The following is a 17,217-nucleotide window of genomic DNA, read 5'->3' as shown; positions in this document are numbered from 1 at the left end:
CTTTGGAGGCTGAGGTAGGAAGATTGTGAGTTTGAGGGAAGCAAGTTTGAGGGTAGCCTGCGCAATTTAGCAACATCTTGTCTCAAGATAAAAAATTAAAACGGTTTCTCTCTGTTTCCTGGCTGCTATGTCCTGAGCTCTTTTCCACCCACATTGCCTTCCGCCATTTATGTTCTGACTCTCCTCAGATCCAAAACTATGGAGTTGGCCAACCATGGACTGAACCTCTGAAATCATGAGCCAAAATAAACTTTTCCTCTTCAAAATAAAGAAATATATATATATATATATATATATATATGATAAGTATCTCATATGGAGATATATAATATACATATATATCAGATATATATACACATATATATGTATATATATTGCTAGATATGGTGTCACAAGTGACTTGGGAGGCTAAGGCAGGAGGTTTGCAAGTTCAAAGTCAGCCTCAGAAACTTAGTGAGGCTCTAAGCAACTTAGTAAGACCCTGTCTCAAATAAATAAATAAAAAGGGCTGGGACTGTAACTCAGTGGTAAAGTGCCCCTGGGTTGACCCCAGTACAATAAATAAATGAGAATAAAATAAATATGGATAATTCTTTTGAAGTTGGGTATTTGAGCCTAGGACCTCATGTGTCTGTACAATTTTATATATCCAAAAATTAAATTATCACAAGATAAATAATTATTTGTGTGGGGGGCTGGGGATCGAATTTAGGGCACTCCACCACTAAGGACCCACAGCCCTTTAATTTTTTTTTTTTTTTTTTGAGAAAAAGGAAAAAGAAAGTTTATTGCTTTGTTAGCAAAGGAGAAATGAAGAGGACTCCTGTCCCAAAGGCTGTGATCTGTCCATGAGCAGAAACAGGGGGGCTTTTAAAGAGGTGTTCTCTATTGGAGTTCTAATCCACTTGTTAATTTGGGAGACAGTAATTTCTGAGATCTTCTGGTACCATCCCCAAAGTCTGGATTACTTGTTCCTGTGGTGGGTGGGGACAGATAACTCTGCCTAGGAGGGGGAAGAAAGGTAATCCTGTTTTTCCTGAGAATAGAGGGGGAGAGATCAGGGAGGAGCAGGGAGAGACTAGGGGAGAGGAGGGAGAGAGGAAGAGAAAGAAACATGTCCATTTGAAGAATAAGTTGCAGTGGCCGAGCAGCCAGGGCTGTCTTCAAAGGATAAAGTGGACCCTGTTACAGTGCAGGCTTCTGGACCCGCAGAGAACCACGTGGTACTCATGCAAAAGAAGTTGTGTGCAGACATCGTCCTCAGACTCTTTAATTTTTGAAACAGGATATTGCCAAGTTGCCCAGGCTAGCCTCAAACTTATGATCCTCTTGCCTCAGTCACCCAAGTCACTGGGTTTATGGGCATGTAATCCACTGTGGCTGGCCCAAAACCTTTTCTTCAGTAATTCTTGGAACTTCCCCATGATCAAATCAAAAAGTTTCAAATAATTAGTGATCAGATTTCCAATTTGAATAATATATTTTGGAGTTATCACATGGGATAAACAAACGACAAGCCTAAAACCAATTAATTTCTTACTGTAGTTCAGGATGTAGAAGATCAGAAAGATGGCAACGATTGATGTACAAGGATGATCACAAAACTGTTAAAGCAGCAAAAGTTGAAGTTTCTTAACTGGATGTGGTGGCACATACCTGTAATCCCAGCAACTTGGGAGACTGAAACAAGAGGATCACAAATTTGAGGCCAGACTTAGCAATTTAGCAAGACTAAGCAACTCAGTGAGATGCCATCTCAAAATAAAAAAAAAAAAAAGGGCTAAGGATATAGCTCAGTGGTAAAGCTTCCCTGGGTTTAATCCCTAGTACCAAAATAAATAAATAAACAAACAAATAAATAAATAAATAAATAAGACATAACAGTAGTACATACATGTGAAGATTAAATGCAATAAAAAGCATAAGGCAGATAAGAAATACTGCATAGTACCCAAGGGAAAAACTGAAGCATCCATGTTTATATGAAAAGATACTTAACCTCTAGAATCAAGGAATTTCAAATTAAAAACTAACCATATTCCACTCAGGTTGGTAAAAGTATTAGAGATTAGTACTTGATATGATCAAGAGTATGGATAAATAAAGGGTTTCCCTCTTGTTGAAAAATAAAGATATAAAATAGGAATCCTACCTTTAAAAATCCATTATTTTGGAGCTGGGGAGATAGCTCAGTTGGTAGTGTGCTTGCCTTGTAAGCATAAGGCCCTGGGTTCAATCCCCAGCACCGCAAAAAAAAAAAAAAAAAAAAATCCATTCTTTTTTCAGGGAGAGGGCGGGTTTACTGGGGATTGAACTCAGGAATACTTGGCCACCAAGCCACATCCCCAGCTCTAGTTTTTGTATTTTATTTAGAGACAGGATCCGAGTTGCTTAGTGCCTTGCTTTTGCTGAGGCTATCTTTCAATTTGTAATCCTTCTGCTTCAGCCTTTGGAGTTGCTGGGATTACAGGTGTGGGCCACCATGCCAGCTCAAAAATTCACTCTTAAAGAAATAAAAGCATGGTAAATGGAGATTAACAAGTATGACCCTATATATTACAGAATTACTTGAAGTGGCAAAAGTTGCAAATATTCCAACTGGGTGCAGCTGGGCATAGTGGCGTATGCCTATAATCCAAGCAACCCAGGAGGCTGAGGCAGGAGGATCACAAGTTTGAGGCCAGCCTCAGCAACTTAATGAGGACCTAAGCAACTTGGTGAGAACCTGTCTTAAAAATAAAAAAGACTGGGATGTAACAAAAGATATAAAGATCTCAATTTTTTTTTGAGGAGGGGACTGGGGATTGAACTCATGGGCACTTGACTACTCAGTCACATCCCCAGACCTATTTTGTACTTTATTTAGAGTTGCTAAGCACCTTGCTTTTGCATGTGTTAGATAAGCACTCTGTCACTGAGCTAAATCCCCAAATCCCAGTGCTTTATTTATTAATTATTTTATAAGAAGAAAAGGTTTATTTTGGCTTACAGTTTTGGAGGTTCTAGTCCATGATTGGTCAGCCAAACTGCACAGGGCCTCTGGTGAGGCGGCACATCCTGGCAGAAGTGTGTGGCAGGGCAAAACACCGCTCACCTCCTTGCCAGGAAGGAGAGAGGTGGATATGGGGAGAGACAGATATCAGGGTCCCACAGTTCCTTTCCAGGGCAGGTCTCCAGTGTCTGAAGGCCCCCTCGTAGGTCCCACCTCTTAAAGGTTCCTCCACCTCCCAATATCACCCACCTGGAGACCAAACCTTTAACACAGGGGACTTTGGGGTACATTCCAGATCCAAATGCTAGCCATTCTAAAAGGCCTCTCCATTTATACCCACTTCTCCTGTCTCTCTTCCTCAGCAGAGACGCCTGTGGCTTTTGCTATGTGTATCACAAAAGAGAGAAATCTAATCTAATTGGACGTGGGTCAGATTTACTCTATGGATAGCTCTCCTACCACGCATATTCACCCGTGCATATGAGGGAGCCTGGCGTCCATCATAAGTCTTGGATGTTTTGTAAGGGCATGGGGAGAAAAGTGAGAGAAAAAGAAGGGGAGAGCTAGGCAGGGCTCTTTTAAAAAAATATCTTAGAATATCTTCATGATCTGAGGTTAGATTTTTAAAGCACAACACAAATAACTCTAAACAAAGTAAAAGATCGATAAATTGAAGTAGGTTAATAAGGTTGGTGAAGGACTGGGGATGTAGCTCAGTGGTAGAGTTGGGTGCTCAGCACGCGTGAGGCCCTGGGTTTGATCCCCAACACCATAAAACAAAACAAAGCAAAACAAAAAACACCATTAAGAAAGTGAAAAGGTTCAAAGTACAGTGAGATATCACTATATACCCAGAGGCTAGGGCAGGAGGATTGCAAGCTCAAGGACAACCTCAGCAACTTAGTGAGAACTTGTCCCAAAATATAAAAAGGACTGGGGATGTAGTAATAGAGTGCCCTTAGGACTAGTAATAGAGTGCCCTTAGGTTCAATCGCCAGTACTGGAGAAGAGGGGTAATAAAAAAAAGAAAAGATGTTTTCTAAGGAATTGCTATTTAGAATTTAATGTCAAGTCTCTTTTAGCCCTTTTGTTGCATTCTACCAGATTTTCTAAAATGAAGAAGCCCTGTAGGTTAGGGGTTTGAAGTGTTGGTAGACATAAATCAGACATTCACCTAACCCCTTCATATTTGCCTTACCCTTTATTTGTATTTTTAAAATTTAGTCTTAAAAATAAATAAAATTTAATCTTAGCCTTGTAATAAGAGGATTGAATACTTTTTTTTTTTCAGTATGCTCAGAAACCATTCTTCCTTTGACAATGAACCTCAAATTGGTTTGGAGGACCACTAATTGGTTATAGGATGTATTCTTGATTTTACCATCAATGTAAACAACCTGCCTTCCCCTTGCTGAGAACTGGAAACAACCCAAGTTAGTTCAGCTGGTGACACTCTAACATGAAGACTATAAATAGTTGTCAAATTTTCAACCTGATTAGCGGCACTGTGGGGAAAAAACCCTTACAGCACCTCTCATAAGGAACCTGGAGCTATTCCCATTCATGATCTTTCCAGAACTTTGAATCTTCAAGTTTTCCTTGACTCTGGAGTCTTACCCTTCCAAATATTTTGTCATTAACAAATTAATCTCATTCTGTTCCTTACAAACAAAAATTCAAATATATTATGAAATCAGTTTTTTTTTTTTTTTTTTTTTTTTTTTTGGTACCAGGGATTGAACCTAGGGGTGCTTTAATCACTGAACTATATCTCCAGCCCTTTTCATTTTTATTTTGAGATAGGGTCTCACTAAATTGCTTAGGGCCTCATTAAATTATTGAGGCTGGCTTTTTTTTAAATTTATTTTTATTGTAAACAAATGGGATACATCTTGTTTCTCTGTTTGTACATGAAGTAGAGGCATACCATTTGTGTAATCACACATCTACCTAGGGTAATAGTTTTTGATTCATTCTGTTATTTTTTTCCTTCCCCCCACCCCTCCCACCCCTCTTTTCCCTCTATAAATCTCTCCTTCCTCCATTCTTGCCCCCCCTCCCACCCTGCATTGAGGCTGGCTTTGAACTTGTGATCCTCTTGCTTCAGCCCCCTAAATTGCTATGATTAGGATTAGAGGTATGTGCCACCACACGTGGCTGGTGTGGTATTTCTTAAAGCATGTATACGTGGTAGTGCACACCTATAATCCCAGTCACTTGGGAAGCTGAGGCAGGAGGATCACAAGTTCAAGGTCAGCCTGGGCAATTTAGTAGGATCATGTCTCAAAATAAATTGTAGAGCACCCTGGATTCAATCCCCAGTACCAAAAGAAAAAAAAAAAAAAAAGACTATATATTAAGTGTCCATTCATAGGCTACCCTAATAATCACCTTTAGTGATACAAGGCCGAATGAGATTTTGAACAATAAAAAGCAGTCTTTCCCCACTTCCAGTGTTGGTGATGGAATATAGGGCCCTGCACTTGTCAGGAAGTGCTCTACCACTAAGCCACAAACCCAGCTCTTTTTATTTTGAGACAGGGTCTCACTAAACTTGCCTAGTCTAGTCTACAGTTTGAGATCCTCCTGCTTTAACCTCCAGAGTCGCTGAGATTATAGCATGTGTCATTCAAACAACAACAACAGAAGTCTTTAATAAAAGCCTTTGTCATGTAGTAAATGTTTATAAAAATATGCAATAGGGCTGAGAATGGTGGCTCATGCTTGCGATCCCAGAGACTCGGGAGACTGAGGCAGGAGGATTGCCAAGTTTGAGGCCAGTCTCAGCAACTTATCAAGGCTCTAATGGACTTCAATGAAACCCTGTCTGAAAAACTAAAAAGAGGGCTGGGGTTGTAGCTCAGTGGTACAGTGCTTGCCTAGCATGTGTGAGGCACTGGATTTAATTCTCAGCTCTACATATAAATAAAATACAGGTCCATTGACAACTAAAAAAGCATTAAAAAAGAAAAACTAAAAAGGACTGGGGATGTGGTTTAGTGTTTAAGCATCTGTGTTCTATCCCCTGTACCAAAAAAGAAAAAAGGGGGGGGGAGGTGCAGGATTAAATAAGTCTGTCAATCATAGCTGGGTTTGTAGGGAAATTTCTTGTGAACACACAAGTATGAAGAAAAGTGCAATAAAACTATGCTGCCCATGGACAGGGAATATAGTTCAGTAGTAGAGTGCTTAGCATGCTGAGGCCCTGAGTTCAATCCCCAGTACCACAAAACCAAAATTTAAAAAAACTATTTTGTCCTTAAAGAAACATTTCTGCACTAATATTCCAGTAAGCAAAGTAACATCCAGTTGATAAAGTAGCAAGAGTAGTATGTATCATGGAAAACATTTCTATAAGTTATATCAAATTAGAAAAATCTCAATTTTCCCTAATCAAATCATCCAATTGTAGTTGTAGCTATGAAGTTTTAATGTGCATTACATTATTTGTACTACACAAAAGTTTTTTTTTTTCTCTCTCCCCATACTAGGAATTGAACCCAGGGGTGCTCTAACCACTGAACTACATCCCCAATTCTTTTTTTTTTTTTTTCCCCCAGAAAAAAAAATTAGTCTCACTAATTTGCCCAGGCTGGGCTGAAACTTGTGATTCTCCTGACTCAGTCTTACTAGTAGCTAAGTTTATAGGCATGGGCTATACCATGCCTGGATGTTTGTGGACTTTACAGGGAAGTACATTTGAGCATACTTTTTGTCAATTCTCCTTTTTCAGTGACATTTTCATTTTTATGATTTGACCATCTCTAAGAATAAGAATATATTCTAATATTTAATTACCATATAGCAAATACATTAGTAGAGAAAGTTATAGGAGACAGGTGTTTTGTTTTGTTTTGTTTTGGGTACTGGGGATTGAACTCAGGGGCACTTAATCACTGAGCCACATCCCCAGCCCCTTTTGTGTTTAATTTAGAGATAGGGTCTTGCTGAGTTGCTCAGAGCCTCCCTAAGTTACTGAGGCTGGTTTTGAACTTGTGATCCTCCTGCCTCAGCCTCCTGAGTCACTGGGATTACAGGTGTGCACCACCATGTCAAGCCTGGAAGGCAGTTTAATAGATGTTCTTACTCAGTTTTGAACTGACTTATAACTACTATGAACTTTTTTTGTGTGTGTGGTACTAGGAATTGAAGAATTTTTCTTTGTTGTTATTTCTTCAATGAGTCCTCATCACCAAAAGGAATTAGAATCCCTGTTTAGGTTATATCACTTCTAGAAAACCCTGACACAGAGGGTAAAACAAAAATATCATATTCTGTCAAAGTCAATTTTATATTAGGTTTTCACTTTAGGGATATTTTTCAAAGTTCAATAGTTTTGAAGCAGTCTATAGATACAAAGCTAAGGTACTACATGATATTACCTTGAACAGAAAAGGTCTCTTTACAAGGTATAACTTGAAAATAATCTTTTTTCTCTTTTTGAAACAGAGTCTTGCTATGTCACCCAGGCTGGCCTTGAACTCAACATCTTCCTGCCTTTCTTCCTGCCTCTCAGGTAGCTGGGATAATAGGCAAGCCTCACCTCATGGTGCTTGAAAGGGACTTTTCTTTCTTTCTTTTTTTCCCTCAATGCTGGGGATTGAACACAGGGCCTTTCACTTGTGAAGCAAGTGCTTTACCACTGAGCTACATCCCCAGCCCTTGAAAAGAATCTTATACAGAAAAAAAAAAAAAGTTAATTTTTCGAAGTGGGTAAACTCTTCCCATCTATTAAAAATATAAGGATGAACAAAATGTATATTTTATTTTATTTTTTTTTTTTTTTTTTTTTTTTTTTTTTTTTGGGGTTGTTGAATTTTTCTGTATCCTTTCTTTTTTTTTTTTTTTTTTTTTTTTTTTTTTTTTTATTTTATTTTTTTTACGTTTACATAGGGTAATGATGTTTATTATATTTTTTTCCCCTCCCCCCCACCCCTCCCACCCCTCCCACCCCAAAATGTATATTTTAAACATTAGGAAATAATAATTTTTTAAAGTTAGGAAAATGTCAGTGATCAATTTTCCCTTTTTGCCCAATTTTTCACCCCAAGGCTAGTGCTTGATAAATGGATCTTCACAATTTCTTACATATGCCACTAAAAAAAAAAAAAAAAAAAAAAAAAAAAAAAAAAAAGAACAAAGTGAGCCAAAATAAACCTTTTCTAAGTTAAAAGAAAAAAAAAAATCAAGTAACTGATGAAACTAACTTAGTACATCTTGGGTTAGAGCATCTGGTATCTCTTATTTTCAACAGGACTTAGGAAACTTGCTAATGATAATGCACTACCTCCTTTTGAGGATGATGCAAGACAGTTTGTAATATTTAAAAACTTAAAAAAAATTGTTACGGGATTAAACCAAAGGGAGCTTAACCACTGAGCCATATCCCCAGCCCTTTTAAAAAAAAATTTTTTTTTTAGTTATAGATGGACATAATACCTTTTATTTCTATGTGGTGTTAAGGATTGAACCCATGCCTCACATGTGTGAGGCAAGTGCTCTATCACTGAGTTACAACTTCAGCACCCCCCGGCCCTTCTTAATATTTTATTTAGAGGCAGGGTCTCACTGAGTTGCTTAGGGTCTGACTAAATTAATGAGCCTGGCTTTGAACTCACAATCCTCCTGCCTCAGCCTCCAGAGTTGCTGGGATCACAGGCAAGCATTACCATGCTTGGCTAAGACAGTATTTTTTTTTTTTTTTTTTTTAACATTTTTAGCTGTAGATAGACACACTATCTTTATTTTATTTTATTTTTTTAATGTGGTGCTGAGAATTGAACCCAGTGCCTCACACATGCTAGGTGAGTGCTCTACCACTGAGTCATAACCCCAGCCCATAAGATAGTATTTTTAATGCCTACAAAAGTGTTGTTTGGAATTTGGTGTTTTCCAAATTAAATTCTAAAGTTAGAACTAAATAACTTTATCTTGTTTTGGCAACAAATCAAAAGAATATCTAAACCGAAGTTACTATGTAAATTAACTTTACTAAAATTACACAGTTATTTTCCCTATCTTATAATCAACCAGTTTCTTTAGAAGTTTATTTTTAGTTGTCTTGCTTAAATATGCTATGTGATTGGTATCGACAAATAAGAATAATTAGATTCAATTTTCTTCTCAGATAACTCTTACGTCTGTTTTGAGGAAATCTATGGTCATGTTGAGGTTAAAAGTAAAACCCTAAGCCTGATGTGGTGATGCAGGCCAGTGGCTTAGGAGGGTGAGGCAGGAGGATCACAAGTTCAAAGTCAGTCTCAGGAACTTAACAAAGCTCTAAGCAACTTAATGAGACCGTCTCAAAATAAAAAATAAAAAGGGATGAGGATGTGACTATGGTTAAGCATTCCTGGGTTCAACCCCTCGTACCTGAAACAAAATAAAACAAACAAAAAACTCTTAACAATGAATTTAAGTGTCATAAAATTATTCAAGAACAGTTTTGAGTCTGTCTTAAGGATTAATTATAGTGGAGACATCATCTTTATTCTAATACCCATGTCGTTTTGGAAACTAATTTTCCCTAGATTATAAGAATTAAGTTTTAAAAAGTCTAAAATCCCTTCACTCCGCAGGATATTTCTTTTTTCCTTTTTTTTTTTTTTTTTTTGCAGTACTGGAGATTGAACTCAGGGCTTTGTGATTCCAAGGCAAGCACTCTACCAGCTGAGCTATCTCCCCAGCCTGCTCCACAGGATATTTTAAACTATGGAAAGTATTTGCTTGAAAAGGAAGCAAATAAAAGAGCTTAGAGCCTAAAAAATTTTTTTGTATTTATTGCTCATTTTTTTGTATAGAAATTCTGGAGATAGAATTACAGAAATCAGACTCACAATCTTTGTGGTGAGATCAGAATTAATCCCTTTTACTAGAATGTAACTTAAGTGTAACCTTTTTGCCTTTGTGACTACTACCATAAAAAATGTTGAAGACCAAAGTTAATCCAAAGGATAGACCATTTTACTTTAATGAAAAAAATCTGTGCTAATATGAACATCAGGCTGAGCTGAGTGCAATGGTGCATTCCTGCAATCCCATGTACACGGGAGGCTGAGGCAAGAGGATCATAAGTTCAAGGCCAGCCTGAGCAACTTAGCAATGATTTATCTTAATAAAAAGAATTTTAAAAGATCAACTGGGTGCAGTGGCACATACCAGTAATCCCAGCTTCTTGGGTCTGAGGCAGGGGGATTGAAAATTCATGGCCAGCTGCAGCAACTTAGTGAGACTATGTTAAAATTTTTAACAAAGGGCTGGGGATCTAACTTAATGGCAGAGTGCTCTGGGTTGAGTGTCCAGTGTGGCAAAGGAGCAACAACAAAAACCTCCGGCTAAGCCAGGTGTGGTGAAATACCAACTAAACGAATATAAAGTAAATGAGAGAACTCAGAACAAGTTCTACTTAGGTTTTCAATTTTTTAATGTATTTTAACTTCTTCATACAAAAACCAATCGATTATGAAGCAAAATTATTATTTATTGGTACAGGGTATTGAACCCAGGGGCACTTAATTACTAAGTCACATCCCCAGCAACCCCCCCTTTTTATGTTTTATTTAGAGACAGGGTCTCACTAAGTTGCTGAGGCTGGCCTTGAACTCATGATCCTCCTGTCTCAGCCTTCCGAGTAGCTGGAATTACAGGCATGTGTTGACCACACTGGGCACAAAGGAATCTTAAATTCAATTATACAAACATTTTTTTCTGTGTGGGTTTGTGGGTGGAACCCAGGGCCTTGTGCATGCTAGGAAAGCTCTCCACCACTGAGCTATATCTCCAGCCCTAGACAATAAAATTTAAAGATCTATTTTAACAAAGTTCATGACAAAGATTTTAGATTTATATAAGAGAACCAACTCTGAGTCACATTACCGAGCTACTCTATTACATAAATGTACACTGCTGGTAAAAAATAATGTTCACCAATGTCACATGCATGGTTAGTGCTTTATTCTTTGAAGAACAGTCCTAAAACATCACACTAAGGCTGAAAAGTAAAGTTTAAAATAGACAGTTTTATAAAGATAAGTTATAATATATGTAATGAATGTTTACTCTTAAGAAATCTTGGTCTTAGAGCTTATGATGCACCCAGTTGGCTGTAGCACCCAGGTCTTCCAAAAGGCCATTTGTCATTTCTCTCTTGTCTGCATAGACTTCTTCTCATTAGCTGCCTTCTGCTTTTGTTGCATGATCTCAGAGTCCCTATAATGGGGGAAAAGGCTGTAAGTTGTCACAGAAAAACTAATTTTATACTTTCATTTGTTTTCTATACATAACTCATTCAGTTCATTAGAAGACTATTTATTTTGGGGTCTAGGGATTAAACCCAGTGCTTAACCACTAAGCCACAACCCCAGCCCTTTTTTGAGACAGGGTCTCACTAAGTTGCTGAAGCTGGTGTTGAACTTATGACGCTCTTGCCTCAGCCTCCCAAGTTGCTGGGATTACAGGCATACACCATTGCACCAAGCAGAAGACAATTTAAAAGTAGATAAAAATATGCACGTTTTCCTGTTTTCATATATGATGACAGAATGGAAAGGCAAAGTCTGGAAAGCCTTTGCAGTCAGATCTTATTCTGAACACCATTCACACTGTTACCATGTCCTTGGGCAAATAATCTCAAAGTTGTTTCAGAATTGGAGAAATATATATAAAGGTTGTTCTGATGAACAGTCATGAATATATTTTAAAACATATGACATTAAATAGCTATATGCAGAAATAATGGTAATTACTCTAGATTGTTAACATTAATTCACTCTAATTTTTTTCCTGAAAGAGGAATTCAGGAAGTCTCCTACATATGTTAACTAGTACCTAGGATTGGGACACAGATGAAACAATTCAGTTTCTTACAAAGAGGCCCAGCAGCTAGTGATTAAAATTGGCTTACTTTTAAGAAAAGCTAAATATTCAGGGCACTTTCTTAACACTTTGTCTCTGGTTGAACCTCTATATGTTATATTAACTGTGAACTATAGCCAGATTACCTGGGCTAGGTGATTCAAAGATTCATGGAACCCTTATTTTAATTTCTAAAAAATTTATTGACTGGTGCTGTAGCTCAGTGTTACAGGGCTTGCCTAGCATGTGCAAGGCCTGGATTTAATCTCCAGTACTGTAAGAAAAAAACAAAAAGAAAAATATACTTATATTTTGGCACTGGACATCTAACCTAGGGCCCTGTACATGCTAATCAGTGTCTCCACCATTGAGCTACCACCCCAGATGCATACTTTAAAAATATACTAATGGCTATGTATATAATGCCCACTATGTGCCTAGCACTATTGGCTCTAGCCTAAATCACACAATTCTGAGTTACTGTCTCTATGTTTCATATTTTTAAAAAAAAGTTTCAGCACTAAATAATTTTCTCCAAATCACATAAATACCCATGTCCATCCAACTTCAAAGTCTAGGCTTTTCTATGTTCTTGCAAAGATTTAGAATTAGATATCAATTGAGAATTGAATACCCCTGTCTATAACTCTTAAGACATTTATGCAAAGCCAACAATAAAAATAAAAAAGTAAAAACAAGATAGCTACAAAGAAAAAAAATATAGAATGACAAACAATCATAGTTATTTTTGTTTGAAACTGAGCTCTGCTGTGCTTGCTATTTGACCTTAGTAATGTTATTGCAGTCTAAACCTTCAGATTCCTATCCTACAGATTGGTGTAAATAACTATTGATCTGGTTGGGTCCTTTAGTCACAGTAGTGAAAAAGCTAAAACAGAAATTGGTACCAAGAAGTGGTGTCACTGCTGTGACTATCCTGACCATGTGGTTCAGAAGCTTTTGAAGCATTTTTGAAATTGGTGGGAGGAATTTTGAGATGTTTAGCAGTGCAAGTTGGAAATGCTTTAGAGTGTTGTAAGTGGAGCTTAATGGCTGATTCTGGTGGAAGCTCAGAAGACCAGAATGCTAATAGGAGCAAGGACAGTAAGGACGGGGCTCAACCTCTTGAGAACTCTATTGGAATTTGGAGTACAGGCCATTCTAGCTAAGAAGTTGTCTGCATTTTGCCTGTGTCCTGAGGTTTTGAGACTGATTTTAAAAACAATGGACTTATTTAATCTGGTTGAAGAAATATTTAGCCAGCATAGCTTTCAAGAGGTTACACAGATATTGCTGGTGGCTTTTAGCCAAATTTATTGTGCTAATCAGGAGCAGAAAGCAGAGCAGAAAGATTTGAAAAAGTTGGACTTGAAAGGCAGGAGTAAAATCCAGGTTATGGAAGTTGAAGTTGTTAAAGACATTACTGCCACTAAAGAAATCCTGAAGACTTTGCCCAGAGACAATAAGAAAGATGGCTTGAGGGCATCTCAGGCTCAAGGGAGTAAAAGTGAAAATTCTCTTGAGACCAGTAGGGGATCCTTCCTGCACAAGAGGGCCTAAGAAGTTTTTTCAACATGCTCAGTCACTTGGGCACTCAAGAGGCTGCTGCAACAAGGGTCCCTAGAGGTTTTACTACTGCTCAAAGTGCAGCAGACCTTGGTGTCAACCCCATGGTGCTGGTTCTGCAGGAATACAGGATGCTGGAGTTAGGAGGGCATGGAGGCTCCCACCAAGATTTCAAAGGAAGGCCTGGGAGGCCAGGCAAGGTGCAGCAGGATCAGAGTCCCTGTGGGCAGCCCCAGAGAGGGCAAAGTGTGGAGATGGGAGGAGGAAGTCAAAGATGCAGTGGAAACCCCTGAGATTAAGAAATGCCAGTGAAGTGGGACATCGTCCTAGGAAAGCTGCAGGAATCGAGCAGAGACAAGCCAAAAGAAAGGCTACTTGAGCTGCAACCAACAAGGCCACAGGGACAGAGCTACAGAAGCCTGCTGAACAGAATATCACCATGCCATGTGCCCCAGATGCTGGATGTGGTGCTATAGGACTTGTTTGCCCAGCTGGATTTCAGTCTTGCTTTGGTCCTATCCCTTCTTTCTATACACCTATTTTCCTGAATGGAAATGTTTACTCTGTACCTTTATATATTGGATATTTGTAAATTGCTTTTAATTTTACAGGAACTCACAAAGCTTGCCCAGAGTCTCAGAGGCAGCTTTGGATTGAGCTTTTGGGTAATCTTGGATCTGTTGAGACTATGAGGACTCTTGGGAATGGACAGAATGTTTTTGCATTGTGAGATGGTTGTGAGCATTTGGGAGGTTAGGGGTGGAATGTTAATGTTTGGATGTGAGGTGTCCCCTAAAAGCACATGTGTGAGACAATGTAAGAAGGTTCAGAGGAGACATGATTGGGTTGTGAAGAGTCTTAACCCAATCAGTGATTTAATCTCCTGATAGGGATTAACTGAGTGGTAACTGAAGTGGTAGAATGTGGCTTTGAGATATATATTTGTATCTGGCAAGTGGAGATCTTTCCTTCTGCTTTCTGATCATTGTGTGAGCTGCTTCCCTCTGCCACACTCTTCTGCCATGTTGTTCAGCCTCACCTCAAGCCCTGAGGAATAGAGCCAGCCTTCTGTGGACTAAGACCTCTGAAACTGTGAGCCCTCAAATAAACTTTTCCTCCTCTATAATTGTTCTGGTCAGATCTTTTAGTCATAGCAGTGAAAAAGCTGATTAAAACAACTACCTTGAAAAAGGCTATGATGAATAGAAATACATACAGAACAGCTTTATAAGAAGTAGGTACTCAGTAAACAATGGCTATTTCTGAACCAAGCTAGAGTAAGTTCTGTAATAAAAAGACTATTTCAGGGTCACTTATATATACCACTTTTACTGCAAAGTGAGGAAAAAGAAATTTAAGGCAAAGCTCTTTGCTCAACTAATAACTGTCACAAGAAGAAAGTGTCAAGTGATAATGAAGGGTTTTTATCTAACGATTGAGTCTCATCTCTAGCCACACAATGGTATCACCTGGGGAACTAGTTTTTAGTCAGGTTTAACTTATAACGTAGGTACAATAAAATTTACCTAGCATGCTTTTAATGCCCAACACCAGGCTAATTAAAAAAGAACTGGGGCTGGATGTGATGGTGCACCCCTATAATCCCAACAGCTTCGGAGGCTGAGGCAAGAGGATAGCAAGTATGAGGCAACTTAGTAAGGCCTAAGCAACTTAGGAAGACCCTGTCTCAGAATAAAAAATAAAAAGGACTGGTTAAGTGCCCCAGTACACCCCCCCCCCCCCCCCAAAAAAAATCAGAACTGTGTATAGGGCATAGGTTTGATTAGCTGTCAAGGTTTCCCTGCTCATGTGCAGGACTGAGAACCATCCTAAGTCACAATGAAGTATGTGTAGTCAGTTATTCACCTGACCTCCAAGTTCCATAGGAACAATAAAATTTGATGTTAGAATATGGGATATTGGGCGTTTCTCAGTGGTATAACTAAGAGGCCTAATTTCAATCTTCAGTCTCCTGCATCAAGAAAAATAAAAAGATTTGAGAGTAAAACTAACCTTTATTTAGTTTAGTTTTTTTTTTTTTTTTTTTTTTTTTTTTAAGAAACATGCTTGCATTCATTTTTCACCTAGGCTTTCACTAAAGTATTTCTGTGGCTATTTTGTATTACTTGTCATATAGGGTCTTGTAGTTCTAGGGATTAAACCTTAGGGCTGCAAGAATTGTAGGCCAGTAATCTACCACACAGCTATAGCCCCAACACTCCCCCCCCCCCCCCAGTGGTGCTATGGATGGAACCTAGGGTTTCACACTACTAAGCAGGTGATCTACCTCTGAGCTGTTCTCAGCACTGTTTGTCACAAAAGGTCATATATCATTAAGTGGTTTACATGCATTCTCTCCAACCCAATGAATCTTCAGGAATCAATACACTACATGTACTTTTTTGTTACTGCTTTCAGAACAGTTATCACTGTAATCGAGTCACCTGTCATTCAGACTAGTTTGGGTAGGTTGACTGCTTTGAAAATGTATCCCTAGCATTAAACTGCTCTTGTATGGAAGATGTTCTATTATTTTGCTGAATAAAGTTCTTACAGCTGTGGAGAAGCTGTGTGAGATTCTCTTCAAATGAAATAAGGGCTTTAGAGCTTTAAATTCTTTGTCCACAGGTTGGGATGGTGACTACTCCACAAGGTTTTAATATGCTTGGCACAAAATGGATATTCACAACTGCTATTCTCTTCTGTGTTTAAAAAATGCTTTCCATTTTTTGAAATGTGGTTTTAATAAAAATTCAGTGACTTGAAAATTCTATTAGTTCTACTCACCTCTGCTTTCTTTGAGAGGTAGTCAAGCTATCCTCTTTTCTTTTTCCCTTGCTAATTTCCTGGGTTTTCTTCATATTTTTCTGGCGGGCAAGTTCTCGCTGATTTCCACCTACAAAGATAAATAGCATGCAGTTTTCCCATCTTCAAAATTATTAATTTCATTAAAGGGCTTTTATTTAAATGAGTCTTAAGTTTGCTTTTTAATGAATAAGCAAGCAGAACATTGCACTGAGATGCTCCCAGATCTGACGAGGAAAAGCTTAAAGGTAAACACCTAGGAGCTTAAGAGTATTATCAGTCTAGGTGTTCACTAGCTATAAATACCGGAGCTTTTAAAAGAAGCATTGCAATGATATGCCTATACAATCCAGCATTCCAAAATAAGTTCTAGCATGTGAGGGGTGTGGGTGGAAAAAGACACACAAGAGATCCCGCTTAGCTCAAGTTCAGCCCATCACAAACTGGACTAGCAAATGCAGATGCTCATAAAACATCACCTGTGAGGGCCAAACAAAAGAACTAGGGAGAACACCCAGTCGGGGCTCCCAATCCTCGTCAGGCCTTCGGATTTCAGGGAGCAGCTATGAACCGCCTCCAGACTAGGACCCTTCCTGGGGCGGCCGTCTCCCCACGCCTCCTGGAGGCGTGTTCCTTACCATGCAAACTCGCAGCTGAGGGCAAGGCGCCGGTTCCACCTGGAGCCAACCGACCGCCCCTCTACTGAGGGCAGCCGTAGTCCCTATCCGGGCGAACCCGAGGGATTCGCCCGGCTGTCCCCGCTCCCCTCCCGCCGCGCCTCTGCCCAGGTATCGGGCTAGGTACGGGACTCCCTCGCCCGCCGCTTCCCTCACCCGTCTGCACACTCACGGGCCATGCCGACCACCGGACGGAGCCTGGAAGAGAGCTACTAGGAGAAGCAACGGCTCCCTCGCACGCTCAGCTACCGTCGCCACCCGCAGATCAAGAAGGCTGAGCCCGTGCCCGCCCTCCGCGGGGCAACGCCTCCGCGCAGTCCGCTA

At 39.2% G+C, this 17,217-nt stretch overlaps 1 protein-coding gene across 1 annotated transcript; it reads right to left on the bottom strand.

The window, feature by feature from the left end:
* Positions 1-10,923: 10,923 nt before the first annotated feature.
* On the bottom strand, positions 10,924-17,217 carry LOC124987283 (small EDRK-rich factor 1). The gene is made up of 3 exons (XM_047556438.1): positions 17,066-17,217; positions 16,199-16,307; positions 10,924-11,200 (listed from the first exon to the last, which is right to left on the bottom strand). The coding sequence occupies exons 1-3, from the start codon at positions 17,070-17,072 to the stop codon at positions 11,128-11,130; spliced, it is 189 nt and encodes a 62-aa protein (XP_047412394.1). The 5' UTR covers positions 17,073-17,217; the 3' UTR covers positions 10,924-11,127.

This window comes from Sciurus carolinensis, chromosome 6 (assembly GCF_902686445.1).
Source record: "Sciurus carolinensis chromosome 6, mSciCar1.2, whole genome shotgun sequence".
NCBI lineage: Eukaryota > Metazoa > Chordata > Mammalia > Rodentia > Sciuridae > Sciurus > Sciurus carolinensis.
Note: the sequence above shows the minus strand (reverse complement) of the source record. Positions and strands in the feature narration are given on the sequence as shown.